Here is a 16,077-nt window from a genome sequence, read left to right as displayed (position 1 = left end):
GGATCCCCCCATGACGTGAGAGCGGATTTCAGACGACTTCGCGGTTAGATCAGCGAATTTCTGCACTTCTGAGCGTGAAATTACACCGTCCAGCCGATCATCAAGTTCACTGGAGCAGTGCAACTTGAAACTCACCGCGTACCACGAGGTAGAACAGCAACACACGTATAACTTGAAATGATGCTTTCCGGTGGGTTTTTGTGGGTTGAAGACTATAATGTGGCGGGCGTACTGGGATCGGCAGGCAATTGTGGCCTCATCAACAGCCACGTTTCGACCGACTTCAACATGGCGCAGGCATCGCGATTTCAGAATGCTCATGAGTGGTCGTATTCTAGCTACAGGACCGCGCTTGATGTCGGAGGTAGACACCTTGGAACGAAAACTCAAATTCTTACGGATGTACAGGAATCTTCGCCATGTCATAATTGACTTCAAACTAGTAGTACGCGCTCCAGGAAAAAATAGTTGCTTCCTCGTCGTCCACCCAGTAATTTCTCATCTCACCCTTGTCGAACAGAGTCATGTACCAGAGGATCCCAAGGAATTTCATCAGTTCCTCTAAACTTACAGGAGTTGCCGATGGGCTGCCAGATGCGTCTGCATACTCGTTGGTAAAGACGACCACTTGGATCCAGAACGACAACGGAATAAACGCGAAGAACGATGAGGTTGCGGAATGCCCAAACAACCCATGACTTTTCGGGCGTAGTCTGGTAGTTGAAGACCCATCCGGATGTGTAAATAGCCCTGACGGTTGGCCAAGCGATGCTGTGGGTGAAAATGTCATTGACGCTATCTCTTCGACTTCACCAGGGCACAAAGGGCGCTGCAATTCTTTCCGCCCGCGAAACGCAAACCACTCACGATAACCACGCTCGTCCATCTCCTCAAATTCATCTGTCAGTGCAGGAATGTTTGATAGTTTGGGGACCATGTTGCACAGGGACGTCCAAGACTCTCCAAATTGAAGTTTGTCTTTTTCCATGTTGGCAAACTGGCGGATACCACGGGTGATGATGGCTTCGGAAACGTGGTGAACGTGATCTTTTATTTGAAAAGCAGTACACGTCCATTGAACCTGAAATTTGTCGTGAGGAACGCTAACATTGTCAGCATTTTTTTCGCTTGCCAGGCTGTAGCGAGTCACCACACTAATCAAAAATGCTGCGCCAACGTCGCGTTACAAACTGAGCGGCATCCACTCCTCATCAGCCGGTGAAAATGCTACGCTAGCATCAACAAATTTTTCGGCAGCCGCATGTGCTCGGCGAATCAACTCTTCTTTCATTGCCACAGCCTTGGGTTTACTGGCCTTGGTAGGTGCCTTCTTGCTTTTCGTTTTCCGTTGCGCAGCTTGGTTTTCGCTTCGAGGTGCCTTTGGAGCTGATTGTTCGGCAGGACCGCGCTTTTTTCGCTTAGGTTTTGCTGCCCCCGAGCAATTTGTAGCAGGATGTGTGGCGGCGTTGGTCTCTGCAGGTTCCGACGGAGCCACACTTGGCGTCAAAACACTCGCGGGGAGGTCAAGTAGGGCATTGGGTCGTTCATCACTTCTCCCTTGGTCCACCAAGTTCATTTTTGTAGCGTTTGTGTGCTGCAATAGCTGCTACCACCGAAATCCTTGGCGAATCCACCATTAGGGTCTGGGATATTCAACGAAACGCAGACATCATGAGAGCAGAAGTGATGGAGAAATTTTTTGCACCAGGTACAACTGCGCTCGGTTGAACACTCCATATTGCAGACTGCACATTGCGCACATGTACCAGACGATGCGGTGGGTGCGTGGTGATCTAGCTGGAGTAAATGGTCTCGCGTAGCTGCTGCATATACGGGTACGACGCGCGCTGATGTTGGCGGTGTAGATACAGCAGAGGCAGCACCATCATAATCCTGAGAGGTGCTGGCAGCACCATCAAACACCAATTTACTCCCGGAAGCGCGGCTTTCTCACAATCAACGTCGTTTGCACTCGCTCCAGGAACTCCGCCGCTACTACCACGTACATCATCTGCCGCGTTGAGACCAACATCGCCAGCCCCACATATATTAACGTTGTTTTGGTCGACATCAATTTCGTCATCGGGTCGCTTGGACAGGGCACCATCCGTATCACCATCCTCCACTACCAATGTCCGCCGATAGTGCTCCAAAAGCGCTCGTTCACCCAGAAAATAGTCGATACCCTCTGTTCCATTCGAGTCATCACCGGGAGGGATATAGCGGTACAGATCACTCAAGCTTCGCCCTGTTGGACGCTTTGAATTCCAACCAGCCGCACTTAGAACTCGCCAAACAGATCCAAGCATCGCATGGTCATCCGCGAGGTCTGTATGCCGGTGGACACGCGTCAATATGATACCTTGCTCGAGCGCTAGGTAAGCAACGGATCGTACCTAGACCGGTGGGAGCTGAAGGTGAGATACGACCCGAGCGTCGTGATTGTTGTCGCTTAGCTGTGGGCTCGCAGGTGCTCGACCGCTGCTTCCGCTTTCGTGGCATTGGGTATGTGGTGGTGGACGAGCTCAGCTAGCGTACCAGTGGCTCCTTCACGGCAAAGATCTCTAACTGGTTTGCATGCATCGGTCTCGCTTGAGCCATTGGACCGAATATATTGTTATTTGTATGGCCATGTTCGAAGTGTTCAAAGGGACCGAACGTACTAGGCTTTGTATGGGGTGGTTCGACTCATCGTTGTATGTGATGTTAGTATGGTGGAGTTTGAACCCACCGGTGCAGGTTCAATGCCCGCCATGCGGAATGCAGCGTAGCTGTGCTGACAAGGTACCGTGCAAAATGCATCGGATATCGAGTGCGGGATGAATACAGTGTAATTACACAGAGTCATGAATAGTACGAGTACTCAAAGCGTTCAACGGTAACATACGGTACTTAGATTTACTCCAGTATTGCTACCAAATATAAGTGCTGTAGCGGCTTCGGCATCGTCTCCAGAGTTACGTTGACCCATGCAAGCCCCATAGTGACGGTCCGAACTACGGTACACGGCGACAGTGGTGACGCCCATCGTAGATACACTGCTGCCAAGTGCCAATGCCGCCTGCGTGTCCCTGTCGCTGGGCAAATTGGGCGCTTGCGACGTCGTCGTCATGGCGACTTCAGGCTCCATCTTGACCCCCGATGGGACTCGAACGCTCCATTTCTAGCGGTAGCCTCTCTTGATCTTTGTCGCCGGTGGCACCCCGCTCCCTCCTGAGGCATCTACGTGCGGTTGTCCGTCGATGAGGATCGCTGGAAGCGAAAAGGGCGGGAGAACGCCGTCCACCTGCAGGTCTAGTGGGCAGTCGTCCAGTGCCGCCTCCGACGCTCCATCTCGGGGTCCTGTAGCGGAATCTCGGCGTCTCGCAGCTGAACGTGGTTGACAGCCACACCCGGCGGCAATGCCGTGAGGAGAGTTGGGGACTACGGGACAAACGACACCATCCCAGCGCCAGTTCTAGTAGCACTGCGTTATCGACAACAAATGCGCTGTTGCGGCGGTTGTGCGGGACGTGGTCGTCGGGTGGGTACACGACGGACAGCGAGTCCAACTTCATGCCCGGTGCGTCCCGAGGTCAGCGCGTCAAGTAGCACAGGCGGTCAGCAGCAGCAGATGCGTCGACACACAGGAGCTGAGCGTGTGGCGACTCCAACGACGCTGGACTTGGAGAGTGAGGGGCGAACTGGCAGGCTGGACTTGACCGCAGCGTGCACAGTATCACGGGCAGCCACGCGCCGTAAACGATGGGTACGGCCAGCATATGTGTACCACCGTCGTCCGAGGCGTGGAAACCGGAAGAACGGAGCGTGGTCAGCCAGGGACACTTGGGATCGAGCTTGCAAAATCGGAAATGAGCTCCGATGCGAGAAGGTCATTTTGATTCGGAGCAAGCCGACCAAACAACAGTGGATCGATTTGAACTAATTCCGCCAATCACACTTCTTGTTGAACTTTGGCAGCCAATCACTGTCATCGAATTTTCGAAGACAGGCTTTGATTGGTCAAAGCGAAGACATGGGAAAAAATGTCAGCGCGGGAAAGCTCGAAAAGATGAACCAAAGCAAAATGGGCACCAAAAAGGCGAGCCTTTACATGTTGTGTAAACCACTTCAAATACCAATAGCCTATTTATGTGACATTATGTATCGCGACCGCTCTACCCGTTCTCCCTCGCCGAAACGCCCTACCATCGGCATTCCCCCAATCATGGTCTTGATGGACCTGGTCGGAGCGTCTCCGCCGTCGGCGACACGGATGCGATGGTGGCGGGCGACTCGGGCAGCAAGCACAACGGCGGCCGCAGCGCCGCCGTGTGTGCCGTCAACAGCATGGTCTCGGAGGCTTCCGCGGCGACCGTGGCCGTGTTGGATGTGATCGGGGGCGTCTCCGCTGGCATGGTCACGAACGTGACGGTGGCATTCGGCGCGGTCGATGAGGCTAATAGGGGTGCTTTCGTGTTGGCTGGGCAGCGCCACGAGAGCGTTTATAGCAGCGGCATCGATAGCCGGGCTTAGTTGCCTTGCTGGCGGTAGGAGCGTCTTGAACCTGGTGTTGAGTACATTGATGGGGATGGGACCTTTGTGAAAGGTCGGTAGGTTATCAGGCGAAGAAGTATGAGACCAAATATCTTATGGTATGTATGGCATTATAGATTTCTAGATCTCGTGGCAACCCGATGGCAGACTTCTCGGACGAAGAGGACTTGCTGCTTTATCGGCTGGCAAAGGAGCAGGTTGATGCAGGCCGCCGAATTAACTGGCGGACTGTCTGGTTGGGGATGCCATACTGCGGGAAGACACAGCGACAGCTGCAGATTCGTCTAAAGACGCTGAAGAGGACACACGGCGTGAGCTTAGATTCTTTCCCAAGGAGATTTCGGGATCAAAAATCGGCACGGACGCGCTTAGTGGTGGCCACAAGGTGAGCGCTCCCGATAATATTGGCAACGTTCATGACGCTGTGTCAAGTTTGTATGCCTCGGCCTTGCGTCAACCCGTCCATGCGCCGGATTGTCATGCTGGTGAGATTTCGCCAACTGGGGTTTCAGCAATACTGGCAGTCATTCCAACGCTTACAATCGCCGACGCTTTTGTTGACTTTGGATCTGGGATCGGCAACGTGGTTGCACAAGTGGCATTGGAGACTTGTGTTGGGAGATGCATCGGGATTGAGTTCCAGGACAACTTGGCAAACATGTCCAAACTGCTGATTCGTGGCGCACGCGTGGATTTCCCGAATTTATCCAAGGTCACGATTCACGAGGCCGACCTCAGAGCGATGAGCCCAGCCGTACGCGAGGATATTGACGGGTGCAGTGTTTTATTTGCGAACAATATCGTTTTCGAGCCTACAATTTTTGCGGCGCTGGAGGACTTTGCATCTTCAGCAGCAGGTTTGGTCCACGTCGTTGTCATGGCAACAATTTGCGGCGGGCACCGCCCAACCTGCCCGCGCAACTTCTGCTCTGTCTGGACGCTCCGCAGCGTATCGACGTTCACGTGTCTTGGTCTTCCCAGCTTCATCACGCATACTGGTACACCAGGGTTGTAGAGCCCTACATCTCAGTACCTCGCGCAGAATGGAAAGGGACATTCAATTTACTTCGTTTGTCAGACATGTTCATCCCATTGTTCTTTACCTGTAGAGCCAATAACATATATCAGCCATTGTACACATCTACATCAACGTCTTGCACGGACATCGTAGCTCTGACCGCATCCCCCAAGGTCAGAGTCACCTCCATCGCGCCTGAAAACCTGCTGTCGATGTCGCTGGCGACGCCGCTGACGCTACTACCGGCGGCAACCTGCGTGCGGACTGCCGCTGTCGTTGCGCTCGCTGCCCGAGCCGAATGCCACCGTCGCGTTCGTGACCATGCCAGCGGAGACGCCCCCGATCACGTCCAACACGGCCACGGTCGCCGCGGAAGCCTCCGAGACCATGCTGTTGACGGTGCTGACGGCGCTCCCGTAGCCATTTCGCCCGCTGCCCGAGATGCCCGCAGTCATCGCGTGCTTGTCGCCGCCGTCGGAGACGCTCCGGCCAGGTCCAGGACAGCCGCCATATTCGCCAACGTCGCATCGGAGACCACGGCGCCACCGCTTCACAACTAGGAAAAGCCCCACATAATCCACAAGATGGCGCTGTGATCCACGGTACTGCTCTTACTAAAGTTTTGTTAGGGTGCTGTTCTCACGGTACTGCTTCCACTGATACTTTTGTCGATTCGCAGCGAATCCCAGAGAAGCAGTAAAATGATGCCTCACGTATCTTTTTGATCGAAAGGTCGCTTCAAACCTCCCATCACGTATACTTTTGATCAGTTGGCCTCGCAAACCTAATACAGCAAAATGATACCTCATGCATCATTTTACCCCGTTTTACTTAAAGTTTGTATGGTGTCCCTTCAAACAGAAATGTATGGCGTTAACGATAGGGTTAATATTCACGAAGATCATGGACGTGTACGAGATTCCTGGAGTGACCTTCGATCTGGCGGAAACTATCGCGGCCAAGACGGTGAAAGACCTCCTGGCAAAGTTTGTTCCTGAAGCCCGGATGAAAATGAAATGAAGGGAATCACCTTCCCGTCAGGAAAATACTTAACGGATAGCGCCAAATAGCGTACCCTTCCCGAATTGAATACCGCCTCTCAAATCTGATAGAATGTGCTCAGTATACAAAGCTATTGTACCTACGCCAATTTGTATACCTCAACCAAACCGTATAGAACGTTGAGTGCTTATAATTTTCTTGAAATTTATGTGAAGTTTAGCATGTAAACATCTTTTGATTGGCTAAGAGATGTCTTAAAATTGAAAATCACCCTTTATTTTCCGTATAAGTATTACTTTGTCAAATACGGCAAGCAAGATCCGGTTATTTTTTTATCTTTTTAAAGACCACAGTTTAAAAACTGACACTTGTATTCGGTACTGTTTGCATTTTGTGTAACTTTACGCAAAATTACCGTAAGGTACCCAAAGAAAAATGGTTTTGGTTGTTGGTCTAAGTTCTGCTTGCATCTAACGGCATGAGAGACGTTGTGAACCAACTCTGCGCAATCTATGGATGTCTCCATGGTTTGAAGACTGGTACATACGTTGGCAGGATGCCATCAAAGAGGTTTTGCAGAACGTAGCTAGCTCTACACACAATATTTCAGACTTGAATGCGTCGGAGCTACTTTGGTAGTATAACCCCCTTCCTATTTGTATATCTTTCTAGATTTGACAAGTGTTCAATTCAATAGTATGCGGTATACAAATTGGCGTTGTCCGTTAGCTACCGTTTTTGCCATCGGTGTAGTGTCTAGGAATCGAAGCACACACAGCTTGAACTCGTACGTACTTAAGTAATCGCAACGAGCGCTCGTAGTGCTTTGGCCGCGCGTCACCTTCACTTTTTAAGCGTGTTCTACCTGTTCGCGCCATTCAAAATGGCGTAACGCAACGAGCGCGGCTATCAGGCTCCGAGATTGAATGTCTTATTTCAAGTGTGAATTATATGGCTTTCATTGGATAATCGAAAGTGTGCTCTATGATATATATGTGCTCCATGATATTGTGCTTTGCAACCGGTTTTCCGCTCTCGCTCATCTCGCTCTCGTTTATCCTCTGCGCGCCGCTCGTCGCGTTCCTCTCGTCGCCGCTTCCCCTCGGCTTCGGCTCTGCGATCGGCGTCTTCGCGAAAGAAGAGCAGTAGCTCCTTCATTTCCGATCCCATTGCAGCGTGGGCAGCCTCTGCTTCTTTCAATTCTTTGTCAATAGAATCCATGCGGTTCTTGGCTTGGTTTCTCTTCGACGCAGCGTACGTCGTCGTCACCGAGCTCTCAGACGCGGGGCTTTTGGCTTTAGCTCCTGGATCGCGCCCACCCATCACCTCAAAGTTGTCCCGAAGAACTCGTAGATCTCGCCCACCTAGGCAATCACTGGTGTTGTGCAGCCGTTTGTGTTTTTCGGCCTCTGCTGCATCGGAAGCAGCACGATCCGGGTTTCGCGTTAGGGTGGGCCCGTTGGGCGAAGCCACCGAAGCCAGAGGTTGGCAGTCGCGCTTCGGGCGGCCCACAGCTCTCGGTGTCACCGGCGTGGGCCTCGCCAACGCATTTGACGTTGATCGAGCGTCAATGGTCGTTGCAGAGGCCGCACTTCGATCGCTCCGTGCACCATTAGCTGTAGTTTGGCCGTCTTGCGCATCACGCACCTCTCCGTCGCCAAATTTGGACTCAGCCTGCTGGAAGTCAGCAGCGAACTCGACCGGAACGAGGCCCTGCTGGGTCATCACGACCCCAGCAAGCCGCGTATCGCTGCCGTGAAGCTCGGCAACGGGAGGAAGAGGGGGGTCACGAGGCTGGTTGGCGTCAGCCTCTTCGGACGTACCCTCCTCCGAGCTTTTTTCGTCGTCGACCGAGTTGACAGAGGAGACCGACTCGTCGTCCTCCTCCGCCACCTCCTCCTCGTCATCCTCCTGCTGCTTGTCGATCCGAGCACGGTTGCTGTCTCCACCGTCCTTGGTCGAGACCGAGTTCGGTTTCACGTTGAAGGTCTTGCCCACCTCGTCCGCGAAGAGGGCCATGTTGACCTCATCCATGAGGTTCTCGTCGTCCTCTCCGTTGTCGCGCCCGTCGTGCGAGGTGTGCGTCCCTCCCTTCTTCTCTATCTCATATTGAGTCGCATGAGCCATGAGGATAGCTCGCTGTTTGAGCGTCAGGCGGTCACCCTGATTGCCCGTGGGCTTGGCCTTCCCGTAGAGCTTGCGAAACTTTCTCCGCAGTGAGTCAAAGTCGCGTTCCCACCAGGTAGGTCCCTGGAGCCATTGTACTCGGCCGCTAGCGCCATCCACATGTTCCTTCCAGTCGGAAGGATTTTTGCGGCCAGGTCGCAAAGGAGAAGCTCCTCGTTAGCACCGTAGTTCTGGTATCCTTGCTGCCGGCCTCGCTGTAGATAGACACGTAAGATACGACGAATTTCAAAAGATTTCATTACACAACATGTACACAATTTTCAATGCAAAGCTGCCTTAAAGCCGCTCCCGGGAGGTGGATTCAAGCAGAGTCCGAGTCCTGGTGCAAGTGTTGCAGGTGGCGATGCTGGCACCCCGACCACCCGCAGCGACAGACAAACCACAACTTGTTGCCGTAGGAGACCGTCACCTCCTCGCCCGGGTAGATATCACGAATGCTGACGGCGACCACCGTCAGGCGCTGGCCCGTTTGAACTTCGTGGAACCGGGCGCTTGGATTGCAGGTGTGGTTCATGAAGCGGAGGTTGCCGCCCACTTTCAAGGCGTCGATGCCGATGAACTTGTTGCCCGTAGTGCGGGTCCGTAGGTGCATTCTGTAGCCGTCGTTGACTGGGCCGTTCTTGCAGGGCGGCCCGAACAAGTCCATGTGGCCAAAATACTGTCCGATGACTCCTCCAGCAGGAATCGCAGCTTGCGCCACCAAGCCGCGCATTCCGGTGCGCAGGTTGCGACCAATTGCGAGTGCGCGGCTTTTGTGAAGCCCGTTGCCGCACTCGGCAGCGAAGGTGCAGTTGTACTCCGTGCAGAATCTGCTGCTTCGAGCGTTGAGGCAAGTGCTTGCCTTGCAGCGCTCCTCGCACCCACAGCCAAGCCCCCCTCTCACCCCCACACTGACGGCTGGGAACTTCCAGCGGCGCGGATTCAGCTGCGCTGACGTGAACTGCACGTCATCCGGCCACGTCTCGAGCTGCCACTCGTCGCGGGGTGGGTTCACGGCACCGCCTTCGACAACAGTAAAGCCCGGGGAGCTCATGCACGAGGCGGTGAACGACGGGCGTGCAGCTGGAAGTGGGGAGCCGATGAGCCGCGCCGTCTCGGGTTCGTCGCTGTCGGAGGCGACCGCCTCGGTATACCAAGCAGGAAGAACCTCTGCACGTTTGTGCAGGCGCGACCGGAAGGGGCTTTGGGGTGGCGACGGGGGAGTCGCGGTTCTTGTTTGGGAACTTGCCGTCGCAGGCGAGTATGCAGCATCTGGACTCGGAGCTGAGCGCGCAGGTGTGACCGGGGGCGATGGTTCCGTCTCAGTGCTCTGGCTGGAACGAGGCTTGAAGGGGCCATCACCCGACGAGGCAGGCGGGGAGAGCCGAAACTCCGGAAGTGGAGCCACCTGCATCGTCACAGACGCATTGACGCCTTCGGGCAGCACCACCCGACCGGATCGCGTCCTTGGCGACGCCGACCGTTGGTGGTCAGAAGCAGCGGGGGCTCCTACGCCGGAGGGCAACGAGGCCGAGTGCTCGGAGATCTCTCTGGACAGTTCCTCCTCGGCGGAGGGCGTCGCGCGTGGCGACACTCGGGTCGTGACAGTAGTCTTCACGGTCGTCACGGTCTTGACGACCGTCAGCACCGTGGTCTTCTTGACCTTCGCGCCGGCGCAAAGTCCCGCCGGTGGTCCCGTGGGCGTGACAGCAAGATGGCCGAAGGAAGTGGGTTGACTGGTACATCAGCAGCGACCTCGCTGCGTGGCTCTGCTGATGGCGGTTCGCAGCGGTTTGACTCGATTGCAGCGGCGTCAAACGCCACGGCGCTGAGCTTGCGGCGCTTGGAGACGAGAGCACTCAAAGTCTCGTGAGCACAGCTTGTCGCGTGGCGGCGTTTGCTCGGGGGAGACGGGTGCATGGTTGCCTAGGCAGTGAATCAACAATCTTCTAGCTGGTATGCACAACCACAGCAACTCATACAGTGTACGTACACGTTTGCAGCAGGCGGGGGCTTCGGCACGACGAGGTGAGATTCGAAATGAGGCGTGGGCTGTGCGAGCGCGCGCGCTTTCGCGCCTTAAAGCCCTCTAAGATCGCGCGCAACTTCAATTCAAACGAAATCTCTAAATGAGGGAGCTGTTTGGACCCATACATTCTTTAAGATATTTTTTAATCGAGTTGCCAAATAGGGGGGTGATTAAAAGGACGACCAAACTCATTTTCGAATTGTTTGAACGGAGACTTTTTTTATCCTCCAAACAATTCCGTTTAATCGCTCCGTTTAATGACCGGTTTTATCCCCCCTACCCCTAATGACCAAACCGTTTTATATAGGTTTTGGAAGGCGCCCAGTGTAGTAGTGCGGCCTGTCACGTGGCCGACAGACGGCGACAGCCGCGCACTCGAGTCGTCATCGACTTGACGAACGAGTGACGAAGAGGACGATCAGCCAGTCGGGGCGCGAAGTGTGGCAGCGGCAGTTGGATGGTGGCGGAGGTGAGCCAGTGGGCTGGAGACACCGGCTACGGGCGGTATCCTACAACTTCAAGGCCAGATGTCGGCCATGCAAAAGATCGCAGGAGGGCGGACACGGAGAAGAGTGAAGGACAAGTAGTATGCAGAGAGGAGAGGCGACGACAGAGCGAGTGGCGTGCGGCTGAGAGACAGCGAGAGCAGATAGGTTAGGAAGGGCCCTCTCGTAGGTAGAGAATAGGAGGCCTCGTAGGTGGGGGCAACGAGCGCGCGGCTGGCCGCTCGACCTTCAGTTAAGATTGTTCCCGGTTGGTGAGCAGTTAAGACTAAATACAGCAAGAGAGTGGCGCCGTACGCGGGTTCCAGTAAAGCTAAGGTGAGGCAGAGATTAGGACGATTGGTGCACGATGAGGGCGTAACACAGTAGGGTGGTGGGGACTGTGGCTAGAGACCACAGGGGTCGTGGCAGGAAGTGCGAAGCCTGCCATGATCGTAAGGGCGAAGGAGTTCGCTCGCCGCACTCGGGCTTGAGCTCCTGAACTCGAAGTAGATAGAGAAATACGGATTACCTGCGGGACACAGCCCAAAGACCCTATCCGGGGGTGACGGTCGCCGATAATGTGTCCTCCCCACCGTTCCTATCCGAAGGACGTCTGGTCCGACGGCCAGTAGCTGTCTGGTAGTGTTGACGTGTCTGCCTCGCACTTTGATCTCTGTCGCTACGTCCACCGGGCTACCTAGGTGGACGCACTACTCTCTCTCTGGCTGCTGAACCAGCCGACGTGCAATGGAATTGGCGTGGTGGTTCGGGAACTAGCTACACTAGCAATGAACCAGTACATGGATGCGAGGTTTACTGTGTGCGTGTATCGCGGCGTGGACTACTGCGAGACCTACGGCATGACGATGAGTGACTACGCATTGACTTCGTACGATGTTCAGACGGGACGGGTGTGGCTGTGGCTTGGTATTGTCTACGTGGTGGGGGTCTACCTTCTCTTCATGGTAGTCTCCTGGTTGATCTTGGAGTACTGGCGCTACGAGAGCCCCGAACATGTTGCGGTGGCGGTGAATGATGCCTCCATTCGCGACGAAACTTCATCGTCGACGGCCGATTATGCGTTGGTGGCGACTCCAAAGGGGGCGGACGTGACGATCCCCATCGTACAAACCCCTGAGAGATCGTTTGTGCCTGTGGCGATAGCTTTCCGAGATGTATGGTACTCCGTGCCTGACCCCGCCCAGCCCAACGCAACTACTGACCTGCTGAAGGGCATCAGTGGCTTCGCGTTACTCAGGACCATGACGGCGCTGATGGGGTCTTCAGGAGCGGGCAAGACGACGCTCATGGACGTGATCGCAGGACGGAAAACTGGTGGCAACATCCGCGGACAGATCCTGCTAAACGGCCAACCAGCCTCGGAGCTCGCGATTCGCCGGTGCACGGGGTACTGCGAGCAAATGGACATCCATTCGGACGGCTCTACACCATTTCCGGGTCGTTCTGCACAAATGCTCGATTCAAAACAATCACGTAGAACAAAGGGCAGTATACACGTCCGACTCCGACCAGAACAGTACACGGATTCAAAACAATCACTTTCATTTTCTAAATGAACATGTGCCATTTTTCTGGTACGTTGTGGGAAAGACTGATCAACAATTGACACTGCGTCGTATTTATGTTCTCAAATTAATACTGAGATCAGCCAGAATTTTCTCGAAAAGGACAATTGTTGATCTGCTTCCCTCTGTGGTATCACAGAAAGGGCAGCTGATCGTTTTGAAAATGGCTGTGGTCATTTTGAATCGAGAATTTGATCAGAAGTCGGCCAAGTATACGCCATAAGTATACTGCCCTTTTTTCTACGTGATCGTTTTGAATCGAGCATTTGTGCAGAACGACCCGGAAATGGTGTAGTATCACGACGAAAGGGGTCGGGCATCTGTATTGCAAAGATTTTTTGCTCTCTCTGTCTGTGTCGTCTAAACCAAAACTCGGCCACACCCAATGCCCGCCGGGGGGATCACTTCCAGACTCTTCGGTTAGCGCACACATCTCCCAAAAGCACAGCAGCTCGTGTAGACAATGTCTTCCTCCACGGCGCCGACGTGCTACGTCTGCGCGGATCCCAGAGGAAGAAGACGACGACATCGACTACCTGCAGTGGCTGCTCAACTTGGACGAGCAGGCGTCCGACTCTCAACACGATACGGTACCAACCAGATCTCGGAGGAGCGTCCTCGACTGCGACTGCACTACAGCGACGAAGGCGTGCGCCACCGCTTCTGCACGAATGCTCAGCGGCTCCTGGTCGCCGCACTGGACGACGCCAGCTCCCCCTCCAAGAACGCACAGCTGGCGCGCAAGGCGCTGTGCTACCGGAACATCCTGAGCCGCTTGGACGGACTGGACCCTCGAGACTTGAGCTTCGACGTGTCGTCATTCTTCGGCGTGGAGTGGCACAAGCAGCAGCCCGCAAGGGAAAAGGAGTAGTCCTGGCATGACTCGCTGTGTGGGTGTAGATGTAATGAAGACGTGACCTCGATATAATCTATCGCATGTAGTCGTTTGCTCAGATATCTTGGGTCTACGCACTTACTCATGCCACAGTCCCTCGTTTTTTTTCGTGCTTGCACTCAGGTGTTGATGGAGTAAATGAACCACAGCTTAGGCCCGGGACTACATCGTGGGCTGTACGGGCAGTGACTGGTAAGTTGTAGCGCACGACGGGCGCCGCACGTTCCCGACACAAGGGCTTGAGTCCAGTCTCAGCGGTGGTCGTGATACGACCAACTGGGAGGGTTACTGTACCTACTTGAAACTTCAATAAAAATGATCAGTGAACGGGTGCGCGCTCGAAGGTTGGGTGGATCTGTGGTGCAGCTGACGAAAATGCGAGGCCGAGTCTCAGAGAGAGGTGCCCGACCCCAGTGTGACTGCAAGAAGTGGTGGGTGGAGCCTAGTCGATCAGTTCATGGTGGTTGGACGAGGTGGTGGTGGCTGTAAATAGGTAACGCTGTTAGCATAAGGTTGTTGTGCTAATTTGCGACCGCCGTGTCTGTTCGTTGCTGCCACTCCCCAATCGCACAGGCAACGGGTAGGTAGAACAGTTCGTTCAGCGTGGCATCGTTTCCCATTCCTTCACCGCATCTCGCCATCCCGTCCAACACCGACAAGCATGGAGGACCCTTATTCATGCGACCTGCGTTACCTGGAAGGACGGTGGATATGGTAGGGTTTGTACCGATCTTGGGGAGCTCGCGCTGTGTTGGGTGCTAAGTATCTCTTTGATACAGAAACTTTTGTCGAGAAGCCAAGCTCCTGCAAAGGTCTGCAGTGTTATCGAGCGCCCCCTTCATCAAAAACTATTGGACGTCGGGGAGTGGCTCTCTTCGTCATCATGTGTTAGGATCTTGTGAGTTGGTACGACGAGCGCGGTGTTTCTAGGTATGTGCTGCTTCTCGATTTTGCTGGACCTGGTAGGTCGTGTCGGCGGGCAGTGACATTGATTTTGAACCCTCGCGGGGATGTTTTCACGGTGATCCACTCCCGTATCTCCTGTTCTGGTGCACTCCTGCATTAAGTATCTCTCGTTTATCTACTGGTACTTATACTCTTTACTTATACGACAAGACTTACGGCACCAGAGAGTACAGCTACCGATCCAGGGGTTCATACGGAGAAGGGCGATGCGCTCGTTGCTCAATGTATCTGGTTATATCCTAGCGGCAACGTGATTTTTGTCCTGTTGAGCATGACTCGCTTGGTTGGCCTGGACGCATCGGAATACTACCTCGACATTCGTCGTGGCCTCGGACCCAACTGCATCTCTTCTACAGTTTGTGCGTCACGCGTTCCGAATCGAATGCCTTTTCTCTCCATACTATCAGCGCATGCTGGAGCGAGCTGAAGGCACCATTATATTCGACCGACGTTATGGAGACGTGTATGGATACACTTGACTACAAGCTGCCCGCTGTCGCTTCAAGCATCGTGCTCATAGGCACTGCTTGACGAACACTGTGGGCTATCGCGTTTTAAGCTTAGGTGAGTGGATCCAATACTCTTCCTAGCTGCGCCACCGGATGCAGTCGTTGTGCTTTTTGAGTCTAGGATGTGCATCAAACCTGTACAGAGGCCACTTCCGTCGTCGCCCATGCTTTGAATTGAACCTTCATCATCCTATCCCAAGCCCACGTCTTCACACTTTTCGCCAGTTCACTGTCAACCGCGTTCATTTTGTCGGCTGTCGTGGCGCTTCACCAAAACCATCGCTCGTCAACCGTCAGGGGGCGTCTTGCTCTTTGTGCGCCGTACTAAAGGCACCGTCACAGCTTCGACTGCAGCATCAAGCAGGACGTGAGTGTCACACATGGACCAGGATTACCTTGAGTTGTTGGGGAGGAGCAGCAAAATGCAACCGCTGTAAAGACGGCAGGACTTTCGATGACGCTCTTCGCTCCACTATCACCGCGCAGGGTTTGCTACACGGTCGCTACAACTGAAATAACGAGCGCTCAGTGACCTCAAGACTTGAAGACGAGATCGCTAAGCGCTTGTTATAAGCTTAGTTGTATGTCATCCACACCTTTGGTGAAGTATCGCTCGGTAGTTGCACACCTAGAGTGCCCCCAGCTGCCGATGCTTACCCGAGGTGGGCACATCCATCTCTACATGTATCCGACTTTCGAAGCTGTCGTGCGATGCCTCTCGAAGCATTGCACACAATTGCATTCAAGGCCGATCACCATCAGGAAGCCTTTTGACGGCCTCAATGCAGATCACACACGCGACTTCCCGTCACTAACGCGACGATTTCGACCGTTGAGGCCGGAGCACGTTCAGCACCCCACACCACCCTCACACATGCCCAAGTT

At 54.1% G+C, this 16,077-nt stretch overlaps 4 protein-coding genes across 4 annotated transcripts; 3 read left to right on the top strand and 1 right to left on the bottom strand.

The window, feature by feature from the left end:
- Positions 1 to 4,260: 4,260 nt before the first annotated feature.
- PHYSODRAFT_338705 (hypothetical protein) lies at positions 4,261 to 5,551 on the top strand (the record flags this gene model as incomplete). Its single annotated transcript, XM_009536571.1, has 5 exons — positions 4,261 to 4,428; positions 4,534 to 4,592; positions 4,661 to 4,847; positions 4,922 to 5,290; positions 5,372 to 5,551. The coding sequence occupies 5 exons, from the start codon at positions 4,261 to 4,263 to the stop codon at positions 5,549 to 5,551; spliced, it is 963 nt and encodes a 320-aa protein (XP_009534866.1).
- A 3,493-nt stretch (positions 5,552 to 9,044) lies between these two features.
- On the bottom strand, positions 9,045 to 9,455 carry PHYSODRAFT_522527 (hypothetical protein; the record flags this gene model as incomplete). Its single annotated transcript, XM_009536570.1, has 1 exon — positions 9,045 to 9,455. The coding sequence occupies one exon, from the start codon at positions 9,453 to 9,455 to the stop codon at positions 9,045 to 9,047; it is 411 nt and encodes a 136-aa protein (XP_009534865.1).
- A 2,554-nt stretch (positions 9,456 to 12,009) lies between these two features.
- PHYSODRAFT_521519 (hypothetical protein) lies at positions 12,010 to 12,813 on the top strand (the record flags this gene model as incomplete). Its single annotated transcript, XM_009536569.1, has 1 exon — positions 12,010 to 12,813. A coding segment is annotated over one exon (804 nt), but the record flags the coding sequence as incomplete, so codon positions are not given.
- A 628-nt stretch (positions 12,814 to 13,441) lies between these two features.
- On the top strand, positions 13,442 to 13,660 carry PHYSODRAFT_394204 (hypothetical protein; the record flags this gene model as incomplete). The annotated part of the gene is made up of 1 exon (XM_009536568.1): positions 13,442 to 13,660. A coding segment is annotated over one exon (219 nt), but the record flags the coding sequence as incomplete, so codon positions are not given.
- Positions 13,661 to 16,077: the final 2,417 nt, after the last annotated feature.

This window comes from Phytophthora sojae (genome assembly GCF_000149755.1).
Source record: "Phytophthora sojae unplaced genomic scaffold PHYSOscaffold_9, whole genome shotgun sequence".
NCBI classification, from domain to species: domain Eukaryota; phylum Oomycota; class Peronosporomycetes; order Peronosporales; family Peronosporaceae; genus Phytophthora; species Phytophthora sojae.
Note: the sequence above shows the minus strand (reverse complement) of the source record. Positions and strands in the feature narration are given on the sequence as shown.